This window comes from Condylostylus longicornis, unplaced genomic scaffold (assembly GCF_029603195.1).
Source record: "Condylostylus longicornis isolate FDR11 unplaced genomic scaffold, ASM2960319v2 ptg000013l, whole genome shotgun sequence".
NCBI lineage: Eukaryota > Metazoa > Arthropoda > Insecta > Diptera > Dolichopodidae > Condylostylus > Condylostylus longicornis.
Window position 1 is genome coordinate 13,114,249 of NW_026577982.1, and position 23,031 is coordinate 13,137,279.

The 23,031-nt window shown below is 28.3% G+C and overlaps 1 protein-coding gene across 1 annotated transcript in view; it reads left to right on the plus strand.

The window, feature by feature from the left end:
• LOC129605210 (uncharacterized) overlaps positions 1–22,813 on the plus strand; it is a 48,880-nt gene extending 26,067 nt beyond the window's left edge. The window contains exons 3-5 of the mRNA XM_055514823.1: positions 19,834–21,337; positions 21,401–21,592; positions 22,406–22,813. Coding sequence (XP_055370798.1) covers positions 19,834–21,337; positions 21,401–21,592; positions 22,406–22,563 — 1,854 coding nt within the window. The 3' untranslated portion in view covers positions 22,564–22,813. The remainder of the gene's footprint in view (positions 1–19,833; positions 21,338–21,400; positions 21,593–22,405) is intronic.
• The last annotated feature ends 218 nt before the right edge of the window (positions 22,814–23,031 follow it).

Sequence of the window (23,031 nt, forward strand, 5' to 3'; positions counted from 1 at the left end):
AAATGTGGTTTACTTTATTTTCCGGCTGCTTACAGAAAAAAAACAATGTTGAATTTCTAGATTTAAAATTAAAAGCACTTTTTATATTTTTTTAACAAGTTTGGTAAGAAGAAACTTTCAATTTTTTTTATAGTTTTGTGAAAACAAAATAAAATCGAATTTTTTGGAAGTTGATGATCTTTAAAAAATGACTAAGTAATTAAAAAAAAAAATTCTTGAAAATTGTTGAAAAACAACATTGTTTTTATAACAATATGAAAAAGTTTTAATGCAGTCATGATCAATTGTTATTAAATTGAAAATGACGTAACAATACTTAAAGCTCAGATAAAAAATTAATACTTAGTCTACTTTTAATTACAATTCGTAATTAGAAAAGCTGGCAAAAGTAGTCAATTGCAATTACGGAGGAAGAATAAAACTAATATTTAGCTAAATGTATGTAATAACAAGATTGTACTAGAAAGTGCGTTTTCGATTTGGCTATTATCAGCACTACCACTGAACTATATACATTATTAACTTTATTCAGTAATGGGATTTTTAACTTTATTCAGTAATGGATGGAAATTGCTAAATAAAAAATCTAACAATTTTACCATTTTTGACCAGGGGGTAATATTCAAAGACAATTCCTATTACAATTTTCCTCAGAAGAATTTCATTATTTTGTTAAAAATGTTAAATACCATAATTTAAATTTGCAAATTTAAATAATAATGTAAACAAACATCTAAATGAGGATGTTGTACAATAATGTAGCATTTGTTTTATTAATTTATGATGAATTTATTAATAAAAATTATTAAAACTATTTGTTTATTAAATGCGCTTCAAATTGCTCATAATTTCAAATTGCTCATAATTAAAATCTAAATTTTCTTTTCATTTTTAAATTATAATGAAACACATACTTAATATTATATAAGTATGTACACCACATTTCTTAATCAAACACACTATTTCACTTCTATATAAATTATTATTAAATAATATAAAACACATTTGTATTGTTAGACTTTGATACCAATTAAACACATTTTTAAAATATTTTTTTATTTTTTATGTAATTCAATATAATATAATAATTTCAAATATTTGTTTTTAAAATTCAAGAAAAAAAAATTTCAACTGAAAAACACAAAATCAATTTATGCCAGATGGTATAAATAAGCGATCACATAATTTTTTTGTACACATTCTTATATACATATTAGAATTTCTTGGCAATCAATGTACAAATTTTCTTTTATAAGATACGCACATAAAAAGATTGGTGAAAAATAACACTTTGTTAATTTTAAGTGATTATCGGAAAAGCATTATACTACAACTACTTATGCAAAATTACAAATTTAAAACTTATTCAACTATTAAAACATAATATGTTGGAGGGCGGGTAAATTTAGAATTAAACTGCTCTTGCAATCAACACTATCAAATTACGATTCTGATTGCAAGTACAGAGGAATTCAATACACATTTTGAAATATTTTTTTTATCAGCATTATAAGTGTCAGAATAAATTTATAATACTTCCTCGTCTATTAAAATTTACACTACATTAAATTAATTCGTCTGAAAATAAAGAATTAAAATTACCCATTTAAGAATAATCAAGTATTCAAAATTAAATTGAAATAAAAAAATAAAAAGAAAATTAAAAATATTAATTGAAATGATTGGCAACATTATAATAAAAACTTCAAAAATTCTATTACATACTTAAGTAAAAGAATATCTTTGCAATTCTGTGTAAACAATCAATTTAATTTTAATATCAAAATGAATTTTATACATTTCTTTTATTGATCGACTAAAAAACACTGGTATTCTTTAATTTAAATGGAATAAAATCCCCCTCCGTAATTCCCCACGTTATACTCATTTTATGTTGAATTGAAATGAAATTGTGTAAAACCTTAAGTGTTCCAGTCCAGTTATAATATTTGTAGTACTTAATAAAAATTTAAAAGTAAGAAAAAAAATGATAACATTATCAAGAATTTTTATAAAATTTTTATTACTCATTCATGGTTTTCGATCCAATTAAAAATTTTCAATATAAAATTGTAGCACGTGATAGCGATATGATTAATTTAGAAAAAAAAAAACATTGACACGAGACAAATATTTTCTACTTTATTTTCGTTTCTTATGTATAAGCAATCAGAAAGAATTAATTATTGTAAACAAGTGTCCTATATAGAAAGGCTAAAATTATAAAATTGATATTAAAAAAACATTCACTCACCATTGAATTTGATATACGATAATATTGTAAAATGAAATTTACAAAAGTTCATTTTCGCTTTGAAATCCAGTGTAAACAGATATTTTAAAAAATTTGAGCTATAATCTCGTTATACATACGTATATAAATTTGATAATTTGCTTTGAATTTTCTAATATGAAAATTTTTTTCCATTAGTTCATTAAAATTTTTAACAAGTAATAATTAGTTTTAATTAACAAAAATGACATACTTAAAAGCAGATAATTTTAGTATGATCATAAAAAATTTTCAAATTATAATTCTGATATACATACGTTATATATTATATATTATTTAATTTGCGTATGTAAACATACGTATACACGGGAACATGGAAATTGCTGTATTCTATTGTAATAAAACAAATCGGCAATAAACTGATTAACTGAGTTGTAATTGTGCATAAATTTTTTATTGCGCCAATTTTGAAGTGTAAGTTTCCGTGGTTCGATGCGAGGAGTGTTTAAAGCATATACTTTCAAAATTTAATTAAAGTGCTCTTGATAATGGATGTTACTACGAATCCGTTAGTATTTATTCTTAGTTACTGTTTATGGGACAAAATCTACGATTATATTTAAAAGCAAAATGGCGACAATTAATATTTTGTTGGGAAATTTTGATCAGCTAATTTTTATAATTTAATCAGATAATTTAAGTCTAATATTTAAACAGTCATCAGACTGTTTGTCGTAAATGTAAACGGTGCCTCATTTAATATCTTAAAGAGTTATTTGCTGAACTGTGTTATATTTAAGTAATTAGGCATAAAGATGTTAATTTTGTTTTAATTAAATTTAAACTTTGGACTTCATTTTTTCGATACACGTTTTGGATAGTTTTTGTTCTGAACTTTGCTTAATTCTGTTTAAAATTCTAAAATCTACATTTATCGTATGTTGGTTATTAAATGTTATTGATCTCCCGATTTCGATGATTACAGATTAATTAAACAATTTTTATGGCATAGTTTAAATTTTTATTCAATTAATAATTTAAATTAATTGATTTTATTTACAAAATAAATTTTGTTAAACAAAAACAAAACTGAATGTGTTGGCTAAATAATCATGTTTGTTTTTTTTTTTTTTTGACCAAATAATTTATGACTTAACGAATTTATTTGAACGATAATTAAATTATTACCAATTTTTTTGATAATTTAATATGCTTATTAGTATTAATTTTTTTAAATAAGGCTTAACATTTTAAGTTAATTTGAAAGTATACGTAAGCAAATTTGATAAGTTCGTTTGTAATTTAAAAATTTTTAATCCGAATATTAAGATTTTTTTTGTAGAGCTATATTAATTCATTTGATATTATGGTTTTGTTATTAATTGATTAAAAGAATGTTAAGTACTCGTATATGTGACCTAGAATAAAATAAGTATAAAAAATTATGATCTTATGTAAATAAAGCACAATATTTAAAAGTTTATATTTGTGTTTTTAGTTTATAGTTGCATTTTACAGAAATCATGTGAAGTGAAGTGAAGGAAAAGGTACCGCAATCTCATTAATAACTAATTATTATTAATATTATTGGTAATTAATTGTGTAATTAATGGCCACAACAGGATAATCATGTGCATATAGTCAGGATTCAATGAAATATGAAACTAATACATAAAATATCATTCCATAAATTATGAAGTCAGCGCACCAATTACTTCCATAAATTCGAGTAATTTTGGTTTCAAATTTTAATTTAACCCTTTGCTCAATTTCAAAATAATTTTAATAGTGTTTAATACAATCTTAGAAGTAGATTTTAATACTTTTTTTATCCAAATAAAACCACAATTACATACTTTCAATTGATTGAATTTTTTAATTCAAATAAAGTCAATTATAATGGCTAAGCTATACATACACAACATATGTATAATAATCTATTTGCCTTATGACTCTCACCAAAAAGAAAAATTACTTAGAAAAAAAATCACAAATCAATCAATTCTTGCCCACACATAAAAGAAATTTTAAAATAAATTCTGAACCTGTTCGTTTTATAAAACTTCCAAATTCTAAAAAGTTGTTTAAAATCAATCAATTGTATTTTTTTTCACATTTCCACCTAATATGTCTAATAGCTTGTTAAAAATAAATTATAAATTGCAATTGATTGATTCAATACACGCTATTTGTTACGTGTACAATAATATGTTTGCTGCAATTCTATAATATAATTCAAAAAAATAAACTAACAATAAGTGCATATATGTATGCATACATAGTGAAATTGAATTACATTTGTGTAGTAAGAAAAATATTAGAAAGGTCGAAATATTTGAACCTTTTTTGAATTATTATTTGATTTAATTCAATTACTCATATTCGAGGTTGCCATTACACAACTGCACTGTAAAATTATTTAAAATATGGTGGCAAAAATATTATTAAATTATTTTAGAAATTGAATATAAAATTAACATTTGCAAAATACACAAATTGAAATCATACAATTACTGCTTATTTGTATGACATATTATATAATAATTAATTTAAATATAAAAGTTTGATAAAAGAAGAGGAAGTGATAGTTACCATTTAGTTAATTGTAATTTTAAACAATTTTAATTGTAATTTTAAATAATTAAAAGCTATAAAAACCAGACGTCCCATGTATAATTAAGATAGACTTCAGTAATTTTCCGATTTCTTTCAGGTTAAAGTGGAAAAATCTGAATATTAATTAATGTAATTTAGCACTTTATCTTAGCACTTCATAAATCAGAATAAGAGAATCTTAATGATTACTTATGATTAATTTACGAGAAGCAAATTAAGGAAATTTTGTAACAGTATGTGATTATTTATATATTTTTGATTTTGTAATTAAGAGAAGTCTTTAACTATGACTGTGAAATAAAATAATTTATTTAAATGAAAATTTAAGTTACCGATACAGTGAGGTACTTTTTTAAATACTTTTCGTAGATTGCGGGGAATGTTTTCCGGATCATTTATTGAATTTATAGCAACATTTTTGTATGGCCCACAAAATAGTATTTTATTTAAATATACAAATATAATTTGGCTTTTCGTAATTTAAATTCAAATAAACCGAGCGATACCAAAAAAGTGGTCGAGTTCAAGGTTCAAGATTTCCAAATCAGTACTTTAAAATAATATGACATGAATATTAATTACGAATAGATACTTACGAAAAATTTTTCATATATTGAACAGAGTGAATGAATTATTTTTCAAAATTCTAAAATTTATTTATTACTTTTAATAATATACTAATGTGTGAGATGTAAAAAGTTTTATATATATCATGTAACCTACATTAACAATTAATTATGACATGTTAGGAACTTTTTTTTTTATTTTAAATTAGTTAGTTATTTTCATTTTAAACACGTTTAATGGTTGCATTCAAATTAAAAAGCGTTTAAAATTAACAAAAATTATATAGTATGGGTTCAAGTTCAAATTAATTCGTCGGGGAAGTTAAACTACAAAACATAAGTTAAGTAAATTGAAATTAAGAATTCTAGTCAGGAGTTATATAGAGGGTTGTCGTGAACCGGAATCATATCAGACCAATATTGTTATAAAATTTCAAATTAATATTAAAATTTTCTATATTTTATCTATATAATACACGATACGGGTTCACATGCCTTCTTATTTATATCTTTTAGTTCAAGGTTTCACGTTATTTATGCAAGTAATATTGAACTGTGTATATGTACTTAACGGTAAATCGCTGTTTGAATGTTATTCGAATAAAGTTATTGTGAATGTATACACAATGAATTCGGAATTCCTTTTGTATAGTGTTTATTTTGTTTTTATATTAATTATTAATTTTTTAACTTACAATTGTTAACACTCTAAATGAATAAGATTGATTTACTAAACTTGATTTCATTTACTTATTTGTAATCTAATAGTTAGTAATTATTTTCGTTTCTATACCGTTCTTTAAAAGCTTCTTCGTTTTTTCGGAACGTATGAAAATACAAACGACAAAAAATTTTTGAAAACGTCTCCTTCTCTATGGTATAACGTAACATGTATTTAAATACTAGCTCCTTGAATTTTAACGCCATCCGCTCTTATTTTATAAATGTGTAAAAATTTAAAACTCTTATCAATTTATTGTCAAATTATACTTACTCGTACACTCAATTATGTACTTAAAATTTGACTGTCATTTTTTTGCACAAAATATGTCCAGTGTTATCTAGTTTTTTAGTACAGCAGAATGCTAGAATGCTATCCCTATTGTTTATTTATTATATTTGTTTTGAAAAAGTCAAAAGTATAAAGAAAACACAAAATGAAAATCAATTGTAAAAAAAATAAATTATTGACAATAACAAAAATCTCATTGTGTTTATTTGCACTAAAATGATTAGATAATCGATATGGTTATTTATTTATCGATTATATTTGAGATTTAAACAATCGCAATAATGTCAACATAGACATGTCAAAATGTAAAACTACGGTGTTCTTGTTTTTTTTTTTTGATTTTTGTACTCTTATTCTGTTTTGCACTTTAGTAAATCAATGGCTGCAATAATTCGATTTATTGCTTATTTTAATTTTGAGAAATCATTGAAAAATAATCTGAATAATAATAAAAATTACTTACTTATAAATTGAAAGAAGAGAGTAAATATTCAAAGATGGTCTATTTGGTTTATAACTAGAGCGTCAATCGAAAATGTTTCTCGAATGGTTTTGTAAGCTTTCGAAATGTAAAAAATTATGTTTTACGAAATCCGTTCCGGTTAAATTCGTCACATAAATCTGTTGATTTGTTAAATTTTAGTGAACTTGATTTTTGGTCACTTCATTCTCGAGGCAAGAGAAAATTCTTTAAAAGAATGGTTCATTTGAGTATATTTCTAGCTATAAAAATCTAGCTTCTAATTGTCAAACTTCCCTTGAATCAGTTTACATTCTTATTTCACAATAATTATTATTATTCGTCTTAAACTGATTATTATACATACTTACATATTTCAAATATTCTGTTTTTAGAAGAACAAACGTAACAAGGTTTGTGTAACAGTGTGTATTTAAACACGTAGGTACTAAAAATTATACATAAAAATTTCTATTCTAATTTAAAGGAATTTAAACAAAAATGCATTCATATCTAATTTTATAAATTAAGTATTGGAAGTTTATTCAACTAAAAATTGTTTTAATTGGTGATATAATTAGACAAGTGTTTTATATTAGATTGGTTTTCACATTGTTTTAGGTTAGTTATATATTACAGTAAAATTACGTAATTATTTGAGTTTGATGAAAAGTAGAATTGAAATGTTTGTAATATTCTATTCTATTGAATTAATTATCTAAGTTTTTCAAGCATATCTAAATATAAATTAGAAGTGAAAAGTGATTTTGAGCTGCAAAAATTAAATTCAAAAATAAAACATTGAACAAGTTATTTAATAATTTTATTTATGTAAAAATACATAAAATGGGAAATGATAGAGATGCAACCCCACATGCGAAATTAGCAACAAATTTAGAATTTAGCAACATCTCAAGGTGGTTAAAGAGTATGCAAATAAGTGTTCGTGAGATAACTGTTTGATAATTTTTGAAAATTTAGCAAAGGACTCAAAATCTTCTCGTAAGCGAGCCAAACAAATAGGGTAAAGGCTCCACTTTTTCACATTATCTACTGTTATCTTATAATCGACAAACTAACAATTTCAATATCAATTTCACCCTGGTTATAAATGTTGTTTTTACAACTTTTAATGGCATAAGTACTGCAGTTCATTGATTTGATCGGCAGTATTGGAATTTGGTATATAATTATTATTTACTTTCCTTAAATTTGTCATCGTACTGCAGTTCATTGACTTGGTCGGCATAATTGGAATTTGGTATAATTATTATTTACTTTCCTTAAATTTGTCATCATAGTACTTATTGAATTTTTAATTTTTACTTACCTTTATCAGTGGTCACTAGCAGGTATTTTAATTATTTTTAAAATGGCTTTCACATTATATAACAAATTCATATCTGATGATTTAAGCATTGAACATTTTATGAAAAAAAATATTTTTTGAAAATTAAATCACAAGATTAAAATAAAATAATCAAACAAAATCATTTTCAATTACTTACGGGCATAACAACAAATAATTTTCTTTTTTTTTTAAATTTTAATAGAAAATTTTATTAAACATTTTGATATTTAGTTAACACTTTTATGTTAAATTTTGTAAATAAATAAATTTATTTTACGATTGCTTTATAATTTTCATTTTAATATTTTATAAAAGGAAAACAAAATTTTTAATTTAATTGCATCATAACATAATACATAAGTTTTTTTTAACAAATTCACTATAATTTGCAAATTAAATAAATAATATTATTGAAAATTAATTTTTATATTATTTTATTATTAACAATATTCAAATCACTTACATAGAGAAACTATTTTCGGAAGTTACAGTTGTTTACCAGTTTTTGTTTACCACAATGTATCAATTTCTAAAATGTTTGTTGTTGCTATGTTTGTACTTATATAAGTGTGTGAAGGAGTTATTAAAATACCTATAACTTGGTATTAAATTTTAACACCTCAGACCTAACGTAATAGGCTTTAAAATTTCTCCTCTTGTCTCTTGCAATGTGCATGTGACTGCGTAGGTAGAAGTGTATGTTTGAAATAAATTAAAATAAGTTGAACTTTAATAGAACCTACCTATTTATGATTTTTAGTTATACCAAAAAGTGTAATTACTTAATAAATAAGAATAAAACTTAATTTTAAAATATCTACTAAAAACATACTAGTATATCATTGACAATAACAGAACTAACACAATATTTTCTTTTACTAAAACTCAAAAAACCCGACGGGAAAAGTTAAAGATTTAAGGATTAAGGACCTACCCCTATTAAATGTTACTTTGGTACAAATTTTCAAATAACTTTAAATTTTTATTTAAATAAAAAATATAGGAGTCACTGCAATATTGTCTATAATTCTAGTGTACTACAAAAAAATCTAGGTACCTACTTAATATTTGATTTAAAAGAGAGTGTAGTACCTAATTAATTGTAGAAATATTTCACTTTTATATGTAACAATCTAAAATGAGAATCAAACTTGAATTTAAAAAGGATTTTTAGAAAAGGATCCATGTAGGTACCTATATAATTTTAGTAACAGAAGTTCAATTTCCATTCAGATGTCCTGAATCCCAGAAACAATAGATTTTTTTTTTGTTGCTGTGCATCGTTATCCCAATCTCTAATCTACAACCACTAGTAATATTCTGAAATTCAAATATTAAATATGATTTTCATGGAGTATACTTGACTCAAACCTGTACATACATACATACTTATAAGATCAGAAGCTATAAGTTATTCTATGTGTGTATGGATGTATGTACATATATATATATATAACTACTAATACTTATTTCTTATTAATACTTATTTCTTATCTTACCTCATGAATGAATGTTTTATTTTAATATAACACAAAATACAGGTTGTAGATTTAAAATAAAAGTAATTTTAGAACATGAAGAAATCATTTTGGCAATTGAATCAAAAAGAATTAACGATTTCTCTGAATTTATTCTAAAAATAATTTCTCTATTTTCACTTCAATCGATTTTTAATTATAAATCTATAAATATCACACAATTTACTATAGAAATAATTTCGCTAACAAATTTTACACCTGAATCAACATTTATTTGTAAAATGATTTCTTTTAAAAATGAACAGAAAAAAATTTATTTGAATTGTTAAAAAAAATGACGTTCAATTTTTTTGAAATTAACAAACTGTCAATAGTGTAATATTTTTACGGCATACTTTTGAAGTTTATGTTAACATCACACAAGTTATATTCATACTAATATTTAAAAAGTGTGCGCGTGTTTAAAAGGTACAAGAATTTTGATCGAAAACCGCGGCTGGCAGAAATGCTGATTTTTTGCTAAGTCAAGCCGAAAACACTATTCTTAATTTAAATGGCTCGGTTTACACGTGTATACTTGCATTTATTATTTTTGGTTTGAATATTAAGGCCTGATCATCTATCTCGCTATTTTACTCAGAAAGTGAGAAGAAAGTGAGTAACTGTCATATACTTGTATAATGTAATTTTCGAGTGAGAAGAATTATTCCGATTGCGTATCCCGTTTGTTTTTTTAAATTGTATACAAAAGTTTTTCACTTTGTTTTCTATTCTTCTAAAAGTAATCTTATTGGAAAAGTGAAACATTCATTAGAAAATGCTTATAATTCTGATTTGAAAGTGAATAAAAAGTGAGTAAAAAAGTGAGATACACGATCAGGCTTTTGCAGGAATTTGTTAGAGCGAAAGAAACTATTTTTGAAAATTTTTTTGGAATATAACAGCTTTATTTAAAGTTTAAATTTCATAAGCATACTTTTAAAGAATTTTAAAATGAATATCACTAAAAATGGACTCAAATAAGTGAAATTTAAATTTTTGGTTAAAAGAGTGTAGAATTAGTTTCTTTTTTCCACTTTGTTTTAATATGATTTTACTCCCTTCGTATTTACTTTACATATTTAGAAATATTTCTACACATCAATAGAAAAGTGCAGATTATCGTAACGACATGATGTAAACACAAATATTAACAAAGTGTATACATACCATGTGAGGCATGCAAGTTACGAATTTTGTGTCAAAATTCGTTTAAAAAAAAATAATTTTATTTCGATTTTAAAATTACTTTTATAATACGTTTTATTTCTTTAAGATTACTTTTACAATACGTTTTATTTCACAACACTAGGTTAAAATTTAATATAACTTTACAATTAAATTTTAAGACTATTCTAAGACTTTAAAGCTTAGTTCAATTAATGTCTAAGACTATCTAAGACTAAATTCTTAATCTAAATGTTACCTAATTTATAGTATAAAATTTGCTTATTTAGCAAATTTAATTTTATGTTATTTTCCTAACTAAAAATTTCTCACAGTACAGCGTAGACATGTCGTCAGCACTTTTTGTGGGAACATATTTTTGCGTTAAGAAATTCTCATGCTGAAATATGATGTTTGCTGGAAACGTATTTGAACATGTTTTAATATTAATATTCAGCGTAGAAGAATTCTCACGATGAAATATGTCTGATGAAACATGTTTGAACTTGTTTTAACATGCCCGCTATTTGATCCCTCGTTAACTCTTCCCCCTCTAAAGATCTACGTCCCGTAGATCAACGTTGAGTTTGGTAAGATTAGTAGCTAAGTCCTTAGGGGTGATCTCTGCTACGAATGTCCTTTCTGTTTGTGTCTTTTTCTTCTTGAAAATTATTATCGCTATTATAATTAGAACTACCGCAATGGTGATAACTGAGTTGATTGATGTTGTGATATTGTTTGACGTGGCTAGTTGCTGCACCTTTCTTATATTGTTCTGTTGTAAATCATGAAGATACTCCAAATTGAGTTTCCTATTTGCCTGGGTTAGATTTGTTTGAAGGAACGCTGGTAGTACCTCTGGAGATCTTACTTCGTTGTTGGTGAACGTAAGTCCCTTAATGCGTATAGTATCGTTGGAATATTGTAGGAGAAAACTTCCTGAGAGCTTCCTTGCAGTAGAGGTGGTTATAACATCTCCATGGAAATTGGATAAGAAGATCATATTCTTGGTAATTTCCTCTATTATTTCTTTCCCATTGTATTGAAAATCACATCTTGCATTAAATCCCCTGATGAGTTGCGTTACGCAATGTCCGGGTTGCAACGCTGTCAGTCTGTTTTTCTTGCAAATGGTAACATCATTAAAGTTTTCACACTTGCCTATTACGCCATAGATTTCCTCGTTAACGAGCAGTTCTTCGTACTCTAGATATACCTGACTCTCGTTTCTAATAGTTGGTTTGATCAAAATATGGTCGTATAAACGCTCGTCTGCTTTTGGTAGTGAAATTACGTAAAGGATTGTAAGACCATTAGTTATTACTTTTGGTTCAGCGTATTCGATTGCTTCAATGTCGTTAGAATATGGTAGAGTGTTAACCTCCTTCAGTATGTTAAGAATTTCATCACTACTCAGCAAGTTTGTATTGACGATTTTTTGCTTCGCGAGTTCAATTGCAAGGATGATTTCGTTAATAGCTTCCTTGATGATTACAAGCTTGTTAAATACCATCTGTTCGAATCTATGATCATTGGTATTGCCCAGTTGTTTTAGTATCTTATTGTACCGTTCCATGAGTTTGTTTGTCACTGACATTATTTCACTGTTTATTCTGTACTGTTGGTTGCTATTATAGGTCAGCTGATTCTGGTTTTGGAGTATAGTTTCCCAGTCAGTGGCGTCTGGTGTGCCTGCTAACCATTTCCAGGCTGTTCCAATCCAATTGATGGATCTCCGAGATCTTTTAGTTCCTCGAATTCTGGCTATAGATTCCATTATCTGGTCAACTTGATATTGCAGCTGTGGCTTGATGGTGCTAGAATCATTGACGTTATTCACCAATGGTATTAATTCTCGCAATATTTCATCGTAATTTTTGAGGTTTATTGTGTGGATCAGGTTAAAACTTCCATTTAGTATGCGGGCTTCTCCCAATTTAAGTGTGGCTATTGTGTCTGTAACCTCGAAAATTTTGAGTGAGGCTGCCGTCATATAACATCTGAAATAAAAAAGGTTTTAGTTAGGGGTGTTTTTGATGTGGGATTTATGAATCCGTTTTCCCGATATTGTAGTGATGGTAGCTTTGTTGTTTTTCAACACTGTTTCTTTTCTGTATATAGGTTTATGCTTAGATTTTATCTGTTTATCTTTTACATAGATCATTTGACCCTTTTTGTAGTCAGTGGGTTCATTTCTTTTTTTGTTCTCCCGATTGAGCTTTATTTGCTGCGAGCGTTGGATTTGCTGCGTAAGATCGCTATGTATTTTTTCTCTGATATTGAGTAAATTCTGATAGTTGACGCGAGAAGTTCTTCCGTAGAATATATCGGCAGGTTTCTTCTTTGTTACTGAGTGGTATGTGTTGTTGTATCGATCTACTGCAATTGTAATTAGCTCCTTATGTGACAGTTGGGGATGCTCTTTTCGTAGACACCTAATGATTTCCAAAATCGTTGAGTGAGCTCTTTCAATAGTTCCATTTACTTCACTCTTCTGAGATGGAGTATTGTACATTTTTATTCCTAGTGCCTTGATGTAAGTTGACACAATAGGACTGATTATTCCGCCTTCATTATCTGTGACAATTATTTCCGGTACGGTGAAATAATGAAGTACCTTTGTGAGTTTGTCTCTGAGATGTAATGCTGATTTATCTTTAATTCCAAAGAATTTGACAAACTTGGAGAATTTGTCTATACAAGTGATATACTTTTCACCCTGTATTTCCATTATGTCTAAATGAAGTATCTGCGTAGGATACTCAGGAATGGGCGTGGGTTGAAGCTGTGGGCGGAGTGGATGTCTATCATATTTATTACAGTTGCATATTTCACACACCTTGATATACTCCCTGATGAGTCTGTTCATGGAAGGGAAGTAATATTTTTCCATTATCTGTTCCCGGTTTTCTACAGAACTCCTATGTGCTCTTTTGTGTTCTTTTTCAATTATGTTGAGCTGTCTTTCTTCGTTCGCGACATCTTCTACCATTCTTTGTGTAATTCTAATCTTAAAATTACTGAAGCATTCCTTGTAAATTTCATTAAGCATACTTAGATATTCTTCGGGTATCTTGATCCCATTAATAATGGTAGGATTGAGCCTTTGTTTCAGCGCAGTTATGAGTTCCTGGCGTGTTATGTTTGGCATTCCAATGGTGAATCTTCGATATCCTGGATGAGGTTCCTCATAGGCTGTGATATCTTTGCTGCGTTTGATGATTATTTGAGTTTTAAAGACGTTAATCGGAGCTTCGCAATGTGGAATAAGATCACTACTGTCTTCGTCACAACTATGGGCTGTCTCTGTGGAGCTAGTTGATAGTGAATTGATTTCAGTCGGCAGCCTTGATAGAGCGTCGGCCACTACATTGGTCTTACCAGGCCGGTAGACTAGCTCGTGATTATATTCTTCAATTCGAGCTTTCCATCTTTTGAGCTTCGCATTGTAATTGCGGTTGCCTAGAGCAAATGTGAGAGGCTGATGGTCTGTCAGTATTTTGATTTTTCTTGCCCCATACAGATAGTTGCGCAGGTTATCAAGTGCCCATACGATGGCTAGCATCTCCTTCTCATTAGTAGCGTAGCCTTCTTCTGTCTTGTTTAACGATCTAGAGATGTACGTAATAGGCCTATCCTTTCCTATCTCGCCTTGAGATAAGACAGCACCAATCGCTTGATTCGACGCATCTGTGGTCAGTATAAATGTGCTCTCGAAATCCGGAAAGATGAGAACTTCAGATGACATTAGTAGCTTTTTCAAATTATCAAATGCTTTTAGTTCTGCTTGGTTTAGTTTTACTATCACCCGTTTGGACTGATTGGCTTTTATTTGCGCATTGTTACCTCTTGTCAAGTTCGTTAGAGGTTTTGCAATTTTGGCAAAATCTTTGATGAATCGCCTGTAGTAAGATGTTAGTCCTAGGAATGACTTGAGTTCTTTAAGATTTGTTGGTGGTTTAATTTGTCTGATGGCTTCGACCTTTTTGGGATCCGGTTTTATTCCTTCGTGAGTAATCAGGTGTCCCAAAAATTCCACTTCTGTCTTGAAAAAATGGGTTTTTTCCAGGTTAACCCTTAGATTTGCCTTTTCCAATGTAGAGAACACTTCCTCGATATTTGTTAGATGTTGTTCTTCGGTTTCTCCAAAAATGATGACATCGTCTATATAGACGTAGCAGCGCTTTCCTATGTGTTGCTTTAGCACGTCGTCTATCATTCGCTGGAATATGGCCGGTGCATTCCTCAAGCCAAAGGGTAGTCGAGTAAACTCGTACTTCCCATTCATAGTGGAGAATGCTGTTTTGGGTATATCTTTTTCCGACATTTTGATTTGGTGGAACCCGGATGTGAGGTCAATAGTTGTAAAAAACCTAGCTTTTCCCAAACTTGAAAGCGTGTTGGTGATGTCGGGAATCGGGTACGTGTCTGGAATGGTTACAGCATTTAATCTTTTGAAGTCGATCACCATTCGGTATTTCTTAGTTCCTGAGGCATCTGGTTTCTTGGAAACTATCCAAATTGGAGAGTTGTAAGGACTCTTTGATGGTCGGATGATACCATCTTTTAGTAAATTCCCTATTTGCTCTTCGACCTCTCCTCTCATGTTGCTGGGATACGGGTATTGTTTGGTGTAAATTGGTTCTTCATTCGATGTTTTGATCTCTGCCCTTACTTCCGTGTCTATAATTTCGCTATCATTAATTGGCCCAAAAATCTTGCTATACTTGCTGATAATTTCTGAGATTCGTCCCTTTAGTTCTTCAGACAAATGGTCTGCCTTGATTTCAATGTTATTGACTTGAACTGATGTTTTTTCCTTAAGAGGTATAGTAATACCAGGTTTTATCGTAATTAGGTTGTTCTTTCTGTCTATGACGGCTTCCAAGGCTTTCAATGTATCGTCGCCCAAAATACCGTCGAACGATTTTAATCCTGGCAGGACGAAAAATTCCAAGGTACTATTATTACCGATGCATTTGAAGAATTTGGCGTTCATTTTTTCTGTAATTTGAACATCACCTCCCGCAGAACGAATTTTAAATGGTTTGTTGGTTGGTTTTGTGTCGACAGCAAGCTCGGGTCTGATGAAGTTTTTATTGGCTCCCGTATCAACTAGGAACTTTAGGATATCATTGTTCCTGGTATGGTACTCTAGGTAAGGAACGCTAGAGAGGCTCCGCTCGTAAAATTTATCTCTTGCGGATCATCTTCTTTTTCTTCATCAAATTCATATTCCTGATATTCATCTACTTCTGGTGTTTCTTGATTAGAATCGTCATTTTCTTCCTGCTCCAGGTTGAATAGCCGTTGCTTGGATTCAGGCTCGTTGTTTCTTGGCCGGTTTATATAGTTGACTCTCTTGCTATGTAGCGATGGATCAACATCCATCGGTGTAGGTGGTTTCGGATATGTTGGTCTTGGAGGTGCGTAGCGATTATTTTGTTGGTAATTTTGTTGTTGGGGTTGGTTACCACCTATTGGGTGACGTTGTGGGAAACTTTGCTGATACGGATTACGTAAACCATCTTGGTATGGTCTGAACGGCATAGGGATTCTTGGTTTGCTGCTTATGTTATTGATAGGTACCGAAACTCGATTATTGTTATTTTTTTGGTGCACTGTTATGTTCCTAAGATTTAAATTCTGCATCTCCAGGCAAAACGCATACGCCTCTGGCAGTGTTTGAGGCCTCTGAATCATTAACATTTTTGCTAATTCACCATTTAAACCTCGTATAAAGACGTCCAATGTTTTATTTCTGTATGTCTCGACAAGCACAGCAATTGTTTCAGCATTGTAGGTTTCCGTTTTTAATTTATTCACGATGAGTGAAAATTGATGATTGACGGTAGCGTAAAATGAATCTATGCTAGAGTTGCCTTGTTTAAGCATGAACAGTTGGTGCTCGAGGGTACGCACATCTCTTTTATCGGCGTAATGCATCGACAAGCATTCCTTGATTGTTAACCAGTCTTCGTCATAGATGTTATACGATATCAAGGCCAGATCAGCCTTGCCTCTGATTTTCTGCCTGATGCTTTGTAAAATAGTCCGGTATATGGGTCTTTCTTTAACGATTTCATAATCTTTTAGTATGCTTTCTACGGCGTGCACCCAAGAGATATATTGTACTGGATCACCATCGAAATATTGGAGCTCCTTCACTCTGTCTGGGAGTCTGCTTATTTCTTTGAGTTCGTCAACGGTTTTTGGCGTTGCTAGAATTTGTTGGCTTTGTGTTTGATTACCACTAGATCCAGAAAATTCTAAATGTTGAATCCGTTGCTCCAGCCTTTTCATAAAACCTTCTTGCTCTTGTGTTAAGTCACTACCCGTTGCAGAATGTTCCAGATTTACGATACGTTGTTCTAAACTTTTGATTTGTTCTATTTGCCGGTTCACTATTCCCGTTAAATTATTGATTGCTGTGGTTAGAGCTTCCATTTTATACTCTTATATTTTTTATTTTTAAGCCTTTGAATTTGTAAAAATTTTTTTATTGAACAATAGTTCGATTTTGATTATTCGTATCAACTCTCGTTCTCCAGTAATAGGGTTTCTATGTTTTACGTGTATTGGTGGTATTGCTACCTTTACTTTTTTCGTTTATTAGTTTTCGTTTTAAATTTTAGTAGTCAAATTAATTTTGATTTCTTAATTTATTTAATTCACCGTTATTTATATTAATTTAATTTTAGTTTAATTTTTGGTTAAGTTTTTTTTAATTTAATTTAAATTTTTTTTTTTTTACTTTTATTTAAGTTTTTAATTTTTAATTATTAAGTTTATTTCAATTTTTTATTGGTTTTTATATTTAATTAATTTTTATTTAAATTAGAATTGTTAATCGTTTTTCTTTTAAATTGTTTAATTTTCCTTTTTTTTAAAAAAATTTTCTTACTTTAGTATTATGAGGACTATTAAAGCGCGGGTTCGCATGTCCTATTGTTCCCGTGTTACTGAAGGTTACTTCAGGAGTCTCAGATGATTGTGTTGTGCTTTGTTCGCAGGTCGCAGATTTCTACTGGAGGCACCGTATTGTTCCTTTTTGGCTGTTAGTGTTCGAGATTTACTATCGGCCTACTGCGGTACGAGTTACGCTCACTTATGACGGGTTATTTAACCTTGTCTTCACTTGTAGAACCTTATTGTTACGACCTGTCCCTGCTCGGGCGCCAGTTACGAATTTTGTGTCAAAATTCGTTTAAAAAAAAATAATTTTATTTCGATTTTAAAATTACTTTTATAATACGTTTTATTTCTTTAAGATTACTTTTACAATACGTTTTATTTCACAACACTAGGTTAAAATTTAATATAACTTTACAATTAAATTTTAAGACTATTCTAAGACTTTAAAGCTTAGTTCAATTAATGTCTAAGACTATCTAAGACTAAATTCTTAATCTAAATGTTACCTAATTTATAGTATAAAATTTGCTTATTTAGCAAATTTAATTTTATGTTATTTTCCTAACTAAAAATTTCTCACAGTACAGCGTAGACATGTCGTCAGCACTTTTTGTGGGAACATATTTTTGCGTTAAGAAATTCTCATGCTGAAATATGATGTTTGCTGGAAACGTATTTGAACATGTTTTAATATTAATAATCAGCGTAGAAGAATTCTCACGATGAAATATGTCTGATGAAACATGTTTGAACTTGTTTTAACATGCCCGCTATTTGATCCCTCGTTAACTTGCATAATAGTGTAAATATACACATTTAACTCAATTCAACTCAAACTTGCTTGCAGTTAAATTAACATAGGAAGGGTGAAAAACGACAACACTGTTCTTTGTTTACTACTTTATTATATGTTCCGATTTTTATTCTTGAAACTTTACTACCTGCCAAAATTCTTCCAACATTATTTTTGCGTAAGTGGTTCAATTTCGATCAAATTAAAAATAAAATTACAAACAAATTACTGAATTCAATATAGATCTGCAGCCCTATTGAATCAGTTACTTATGTTATTTGACAAAAAATATTTGCTGTATGTTCGTGTGCTTCATAAGTCGGCGAATTTTGATGAGGAATACAGAAAGTATTTGTTGATATATTCAAATATCGTTGCACGTCACACATACACGTATGTATACATTATTGTTCAATTTTTTACTTTATGAAAACTAAATAATGAATTTTTAATTTTCATTGTCGTATAACAATAGAGATTTTTGTGACAATTTTTCAACAATACATTTAATGAAAAAAATTCTACATAGCTGTTTCCTATCTCAGATTCTTCTGGTATCTCCAAAAAATATTATTGATAATTTTTTTTACGTTTGATTTTAGATTCGATAATTTATCCGAATTATTTTATTCTGAAACGTAATTTATCAATTTATTATTGTACTTAAGAATATTTTGTTAATTTTAATCTAATCGTTAATTATTATTATAATAATGGTCATAAAATACAAATTTTATCTTTTCATATTTCTCGGTAGAAATTAAGTAATTATTGAATAATATTATTTTGAGGTGATTTTTGGATGAAATTGTTTGGAAATAAAATAGGTTATTGTGTAAGGCAATTGAATTGAAATTATTTTATTCTGAATCATATCGAATCTATTCTAATTAATCACATTCTTAGATATACTCACTAGAATGATTATCAGCACTACGTTTACATGAACGAGAATAAGCTTTCAAGTATGCGAAATTTAAAAAAATTTAAAAAAACGTTCTTTACGTTTATAACTCGACGTGATTTAATTCGAATATTGAACATTTTGAATAATGTGTGTGTTTTAAGATACTTTAAATCTTAAAATTAAATATTTTAGGAAGAGATTCTAATAAATTACAAAAATTATTAACATTCTTATAGCGTTGTTTACGTTTAAATTAAAAATACTGATAAAATCCATTTTTTTGTTTTATTCTTTAGCTTGCCACTAGATCTCTTGAGCCATCATTTGGTTTACTTTTTGGTGATTTATTGCGTGATCTTGAAGTTGGGACAACTGGAGCTGCTGTGATTATAAGTGCCTTGGATGTATGTATGAATTTTTCGGGTTTATTAGTTGGACCACTGTTAAAGGAATTTTCATATCGTAAAGTAGCGGTAGCTGGATCATTATTTTGTTGGATTGGATTAGCATGTACAACACCAGCAAATAGTATGGCTCATATATTAGCTACTTTTAGTGTAATTAATGGTATTGGAGTTGGATTATCAACATCAGCTGCATTTGTAGCACTCAATCATTATTTTAAACATAAACGAGGTCAAGCTGTTGGTTTATCAATGGCTGGAACAGCACTCGGTATGCTTGTTATACCACAATTTGTACGAATATTATTAGATGCGTACGGATTTAGAGGAGCAGTATTAATAATATCTTCAATAAGTTTTCATGCTCTAGTCGGTTCAATGCTCTTACAGCCAGTTAAATGGCATATGAAAGAAGAAGTAATTGATGTTGAATTAATGCCAGTACCAGAAATTATTGAACCTGAACCACTTCTTAGTGAAAAACCAAAAAAGGAACAAGAAGATCAACAAAATGGTCATGAAAAGGACAATAAGCAAGAACAACAGAAGGAAAATGAATTGAACGGCAACAATATACCAGCAAATGGTAATGGTAAATTGTTAACTGTTGGTAACGGTAATGAGGATGAAGAAGATGCTTTACCTGAATTAAATACGCTTTTATTTAATAAACACAATAATATGCAAAATAATATGAGAAAAAATTATTCTGAAGTTGCAATGAGTACAATGTTCAATGGTACAAGAATGGGTATACCAAAACGGCCAACATTTCCACGTATAATGTCTTTAGGTGGTGTACAATCAGCTGCTGGTGCTGATGCTTTATCAAATCCTGATGTAACGCAGCAGATTAGAAATCGGAAACTATCAGTTACGTCAAATTTGTCATTATTAGATTTTGGAGGTAGTATTGTTCAAGTGCACATAAACACGGGAGACGATGAACTTGAAAAATATGAAAAAGAATTCCGTCGTGTAAGCACACAGTTAGGTATACCATTTGGTACTGGTATGAGTAAAGCAGATTCTTTTATTAAAATGAAACCAATTGAAACGGAAAAATTACCGGAGATTATACCACAACCAAAGCCTGGATTTTGGAGACGTTTTGCTGATCTTATGGACATTGATCTATTACGTGATAAAATATTCTTAAATCTTCTTTTTGGTCTGTCAATATTTTATGTTGCTGAAATGAATTTTAAAATGGTGACACCATTTTTCTTTGCAAATCTTGGATATGATAAAGGTGATGTTGCTTTTTGTTTATCAATAACTGCAGTAACTGATATTCTGGCAAGAATAATTTTACCACCGTTATTTGATAAAACTACTATAAGAAAGAGAACTGTATTTTTAGTATCAATCGTTTTTGTTGCTATTACTAGGTCAAGTAAGTTGAATTTATTTAGAAAATTTTGCACTTTTGCTAAAGCAATATAATTTTATTTTATAGTTGTTGCAGAGCAAACTGAATGGACACCTTTAATCATATGGTTATCTATTGCTGGATTTTTTAGAGGAATTGCTTTAAGTAATTTTACTTTAACTGTTTCTGAGTATTGTTCGCTAGAGAAATTACCTTCAGCATTTGGTTGGCATTTAGTAGGAAAAGCAATATTTGTTGTTTGCTTTGGACCTTTGATAGGTAATTTTACATTTTGATAATTTTGAAATTGTTATTTTTAATTAATTAATAATTTTGATAATTTTTAACTAAACACGAAGTGCTGATATATTAAACTAAAATTCGCATTCTGTAAAAAATATCGAAAAAAATTCGTAATCCTGAATGTATGCAACGTTATAAGAAGGACAAAAATATTGGGAAATATTTTTCTAATAAATTTCCTATTTTTTACATACATATAAGTGTGGTATTTGTAGTACACAAAGTTAAACATGGCATAAGAATGCAAACATAGAACAAGCAAACTATACACTAATATTCATTCGAAATAATGATAACGATTTAATAAAAAAAATAGTTTTTAGTGAAGTCTCTGAAAGTAAATTTTACTTTTTTTGAACTTAATGTACTAAATCAATGTACTAATTATTTTTAAACGTGCATATTATGTCGGTTTGTGTCTAAACTAAATAATAGAAATATAAAAATTATATTTGGTCTAAATATATGCAAAAATTATTTATAATAAGTTTTTGAGTGAATAACACATTCCACATTGTGGAACTTTTTTGATATTGTATTATGAATTTGTAAATATTAAGGATACTTTGAATTGAAACATTCTATTTTTGTTTAAATTTAAATTATTTAAATTTCTTGGAAGATAAGTTTTCTTTTACTTGTTCTTATCTTAAATTGTTTTCAAAACGTTATTTTGCAGTAAAAATAAGCACCACCCTTAATTTATCCTCAGTTTCCGATATGATAAAGAGCAATTATTTTATCTTAAATTCATTTATAATACTAATATTATTTTTTACTTTATTTTAGGTGCAATACGTGACATAACAAATAGTTTTCCAATTTGTATTCATGTGCAAAGCTGTTGTATATATACATGTGCAATTGCATGGTCAATCGAATACTCTATTCAATATTTTAGAAGTAAAGGAAAAGCCAAAGATCAAGAAGTTATGGTATCAACGTAACATTTAAATTAATTGAATTGATAATCTAAGATTAAAATAAAACAAAAGAAGAATAATATTTTAATTATTAGATTAATAATTAATTAAATTTTATATTATAGAAAACACAAAAATATTTGTAGAACAAAATAAAATTAATTAAATTATGTACTTATAAGTTATTAGCTTTAAAAAAAAATTTATTAATTTAAAACTAGTTATGAAAACTAGTAAAAGATATAAAAAAAATATTTTTAATATAATGAATAATATATTGATGTAAAGAAAATATATAGAATGTGATAAAAATAGATGAAAGATTTCAAAAACCTAAAAGAAGAGTTTAAAAAGAACCTATGAACTATATTCCTTAATAAAAGAAAAAGTTATTTAAAATATTTATCTATACTAATATATAAAAATACAAACAAAATAAAATAAATGTTTATAGAATTCATGCCTGTTCAATTACAATTTATCTAAAACGTA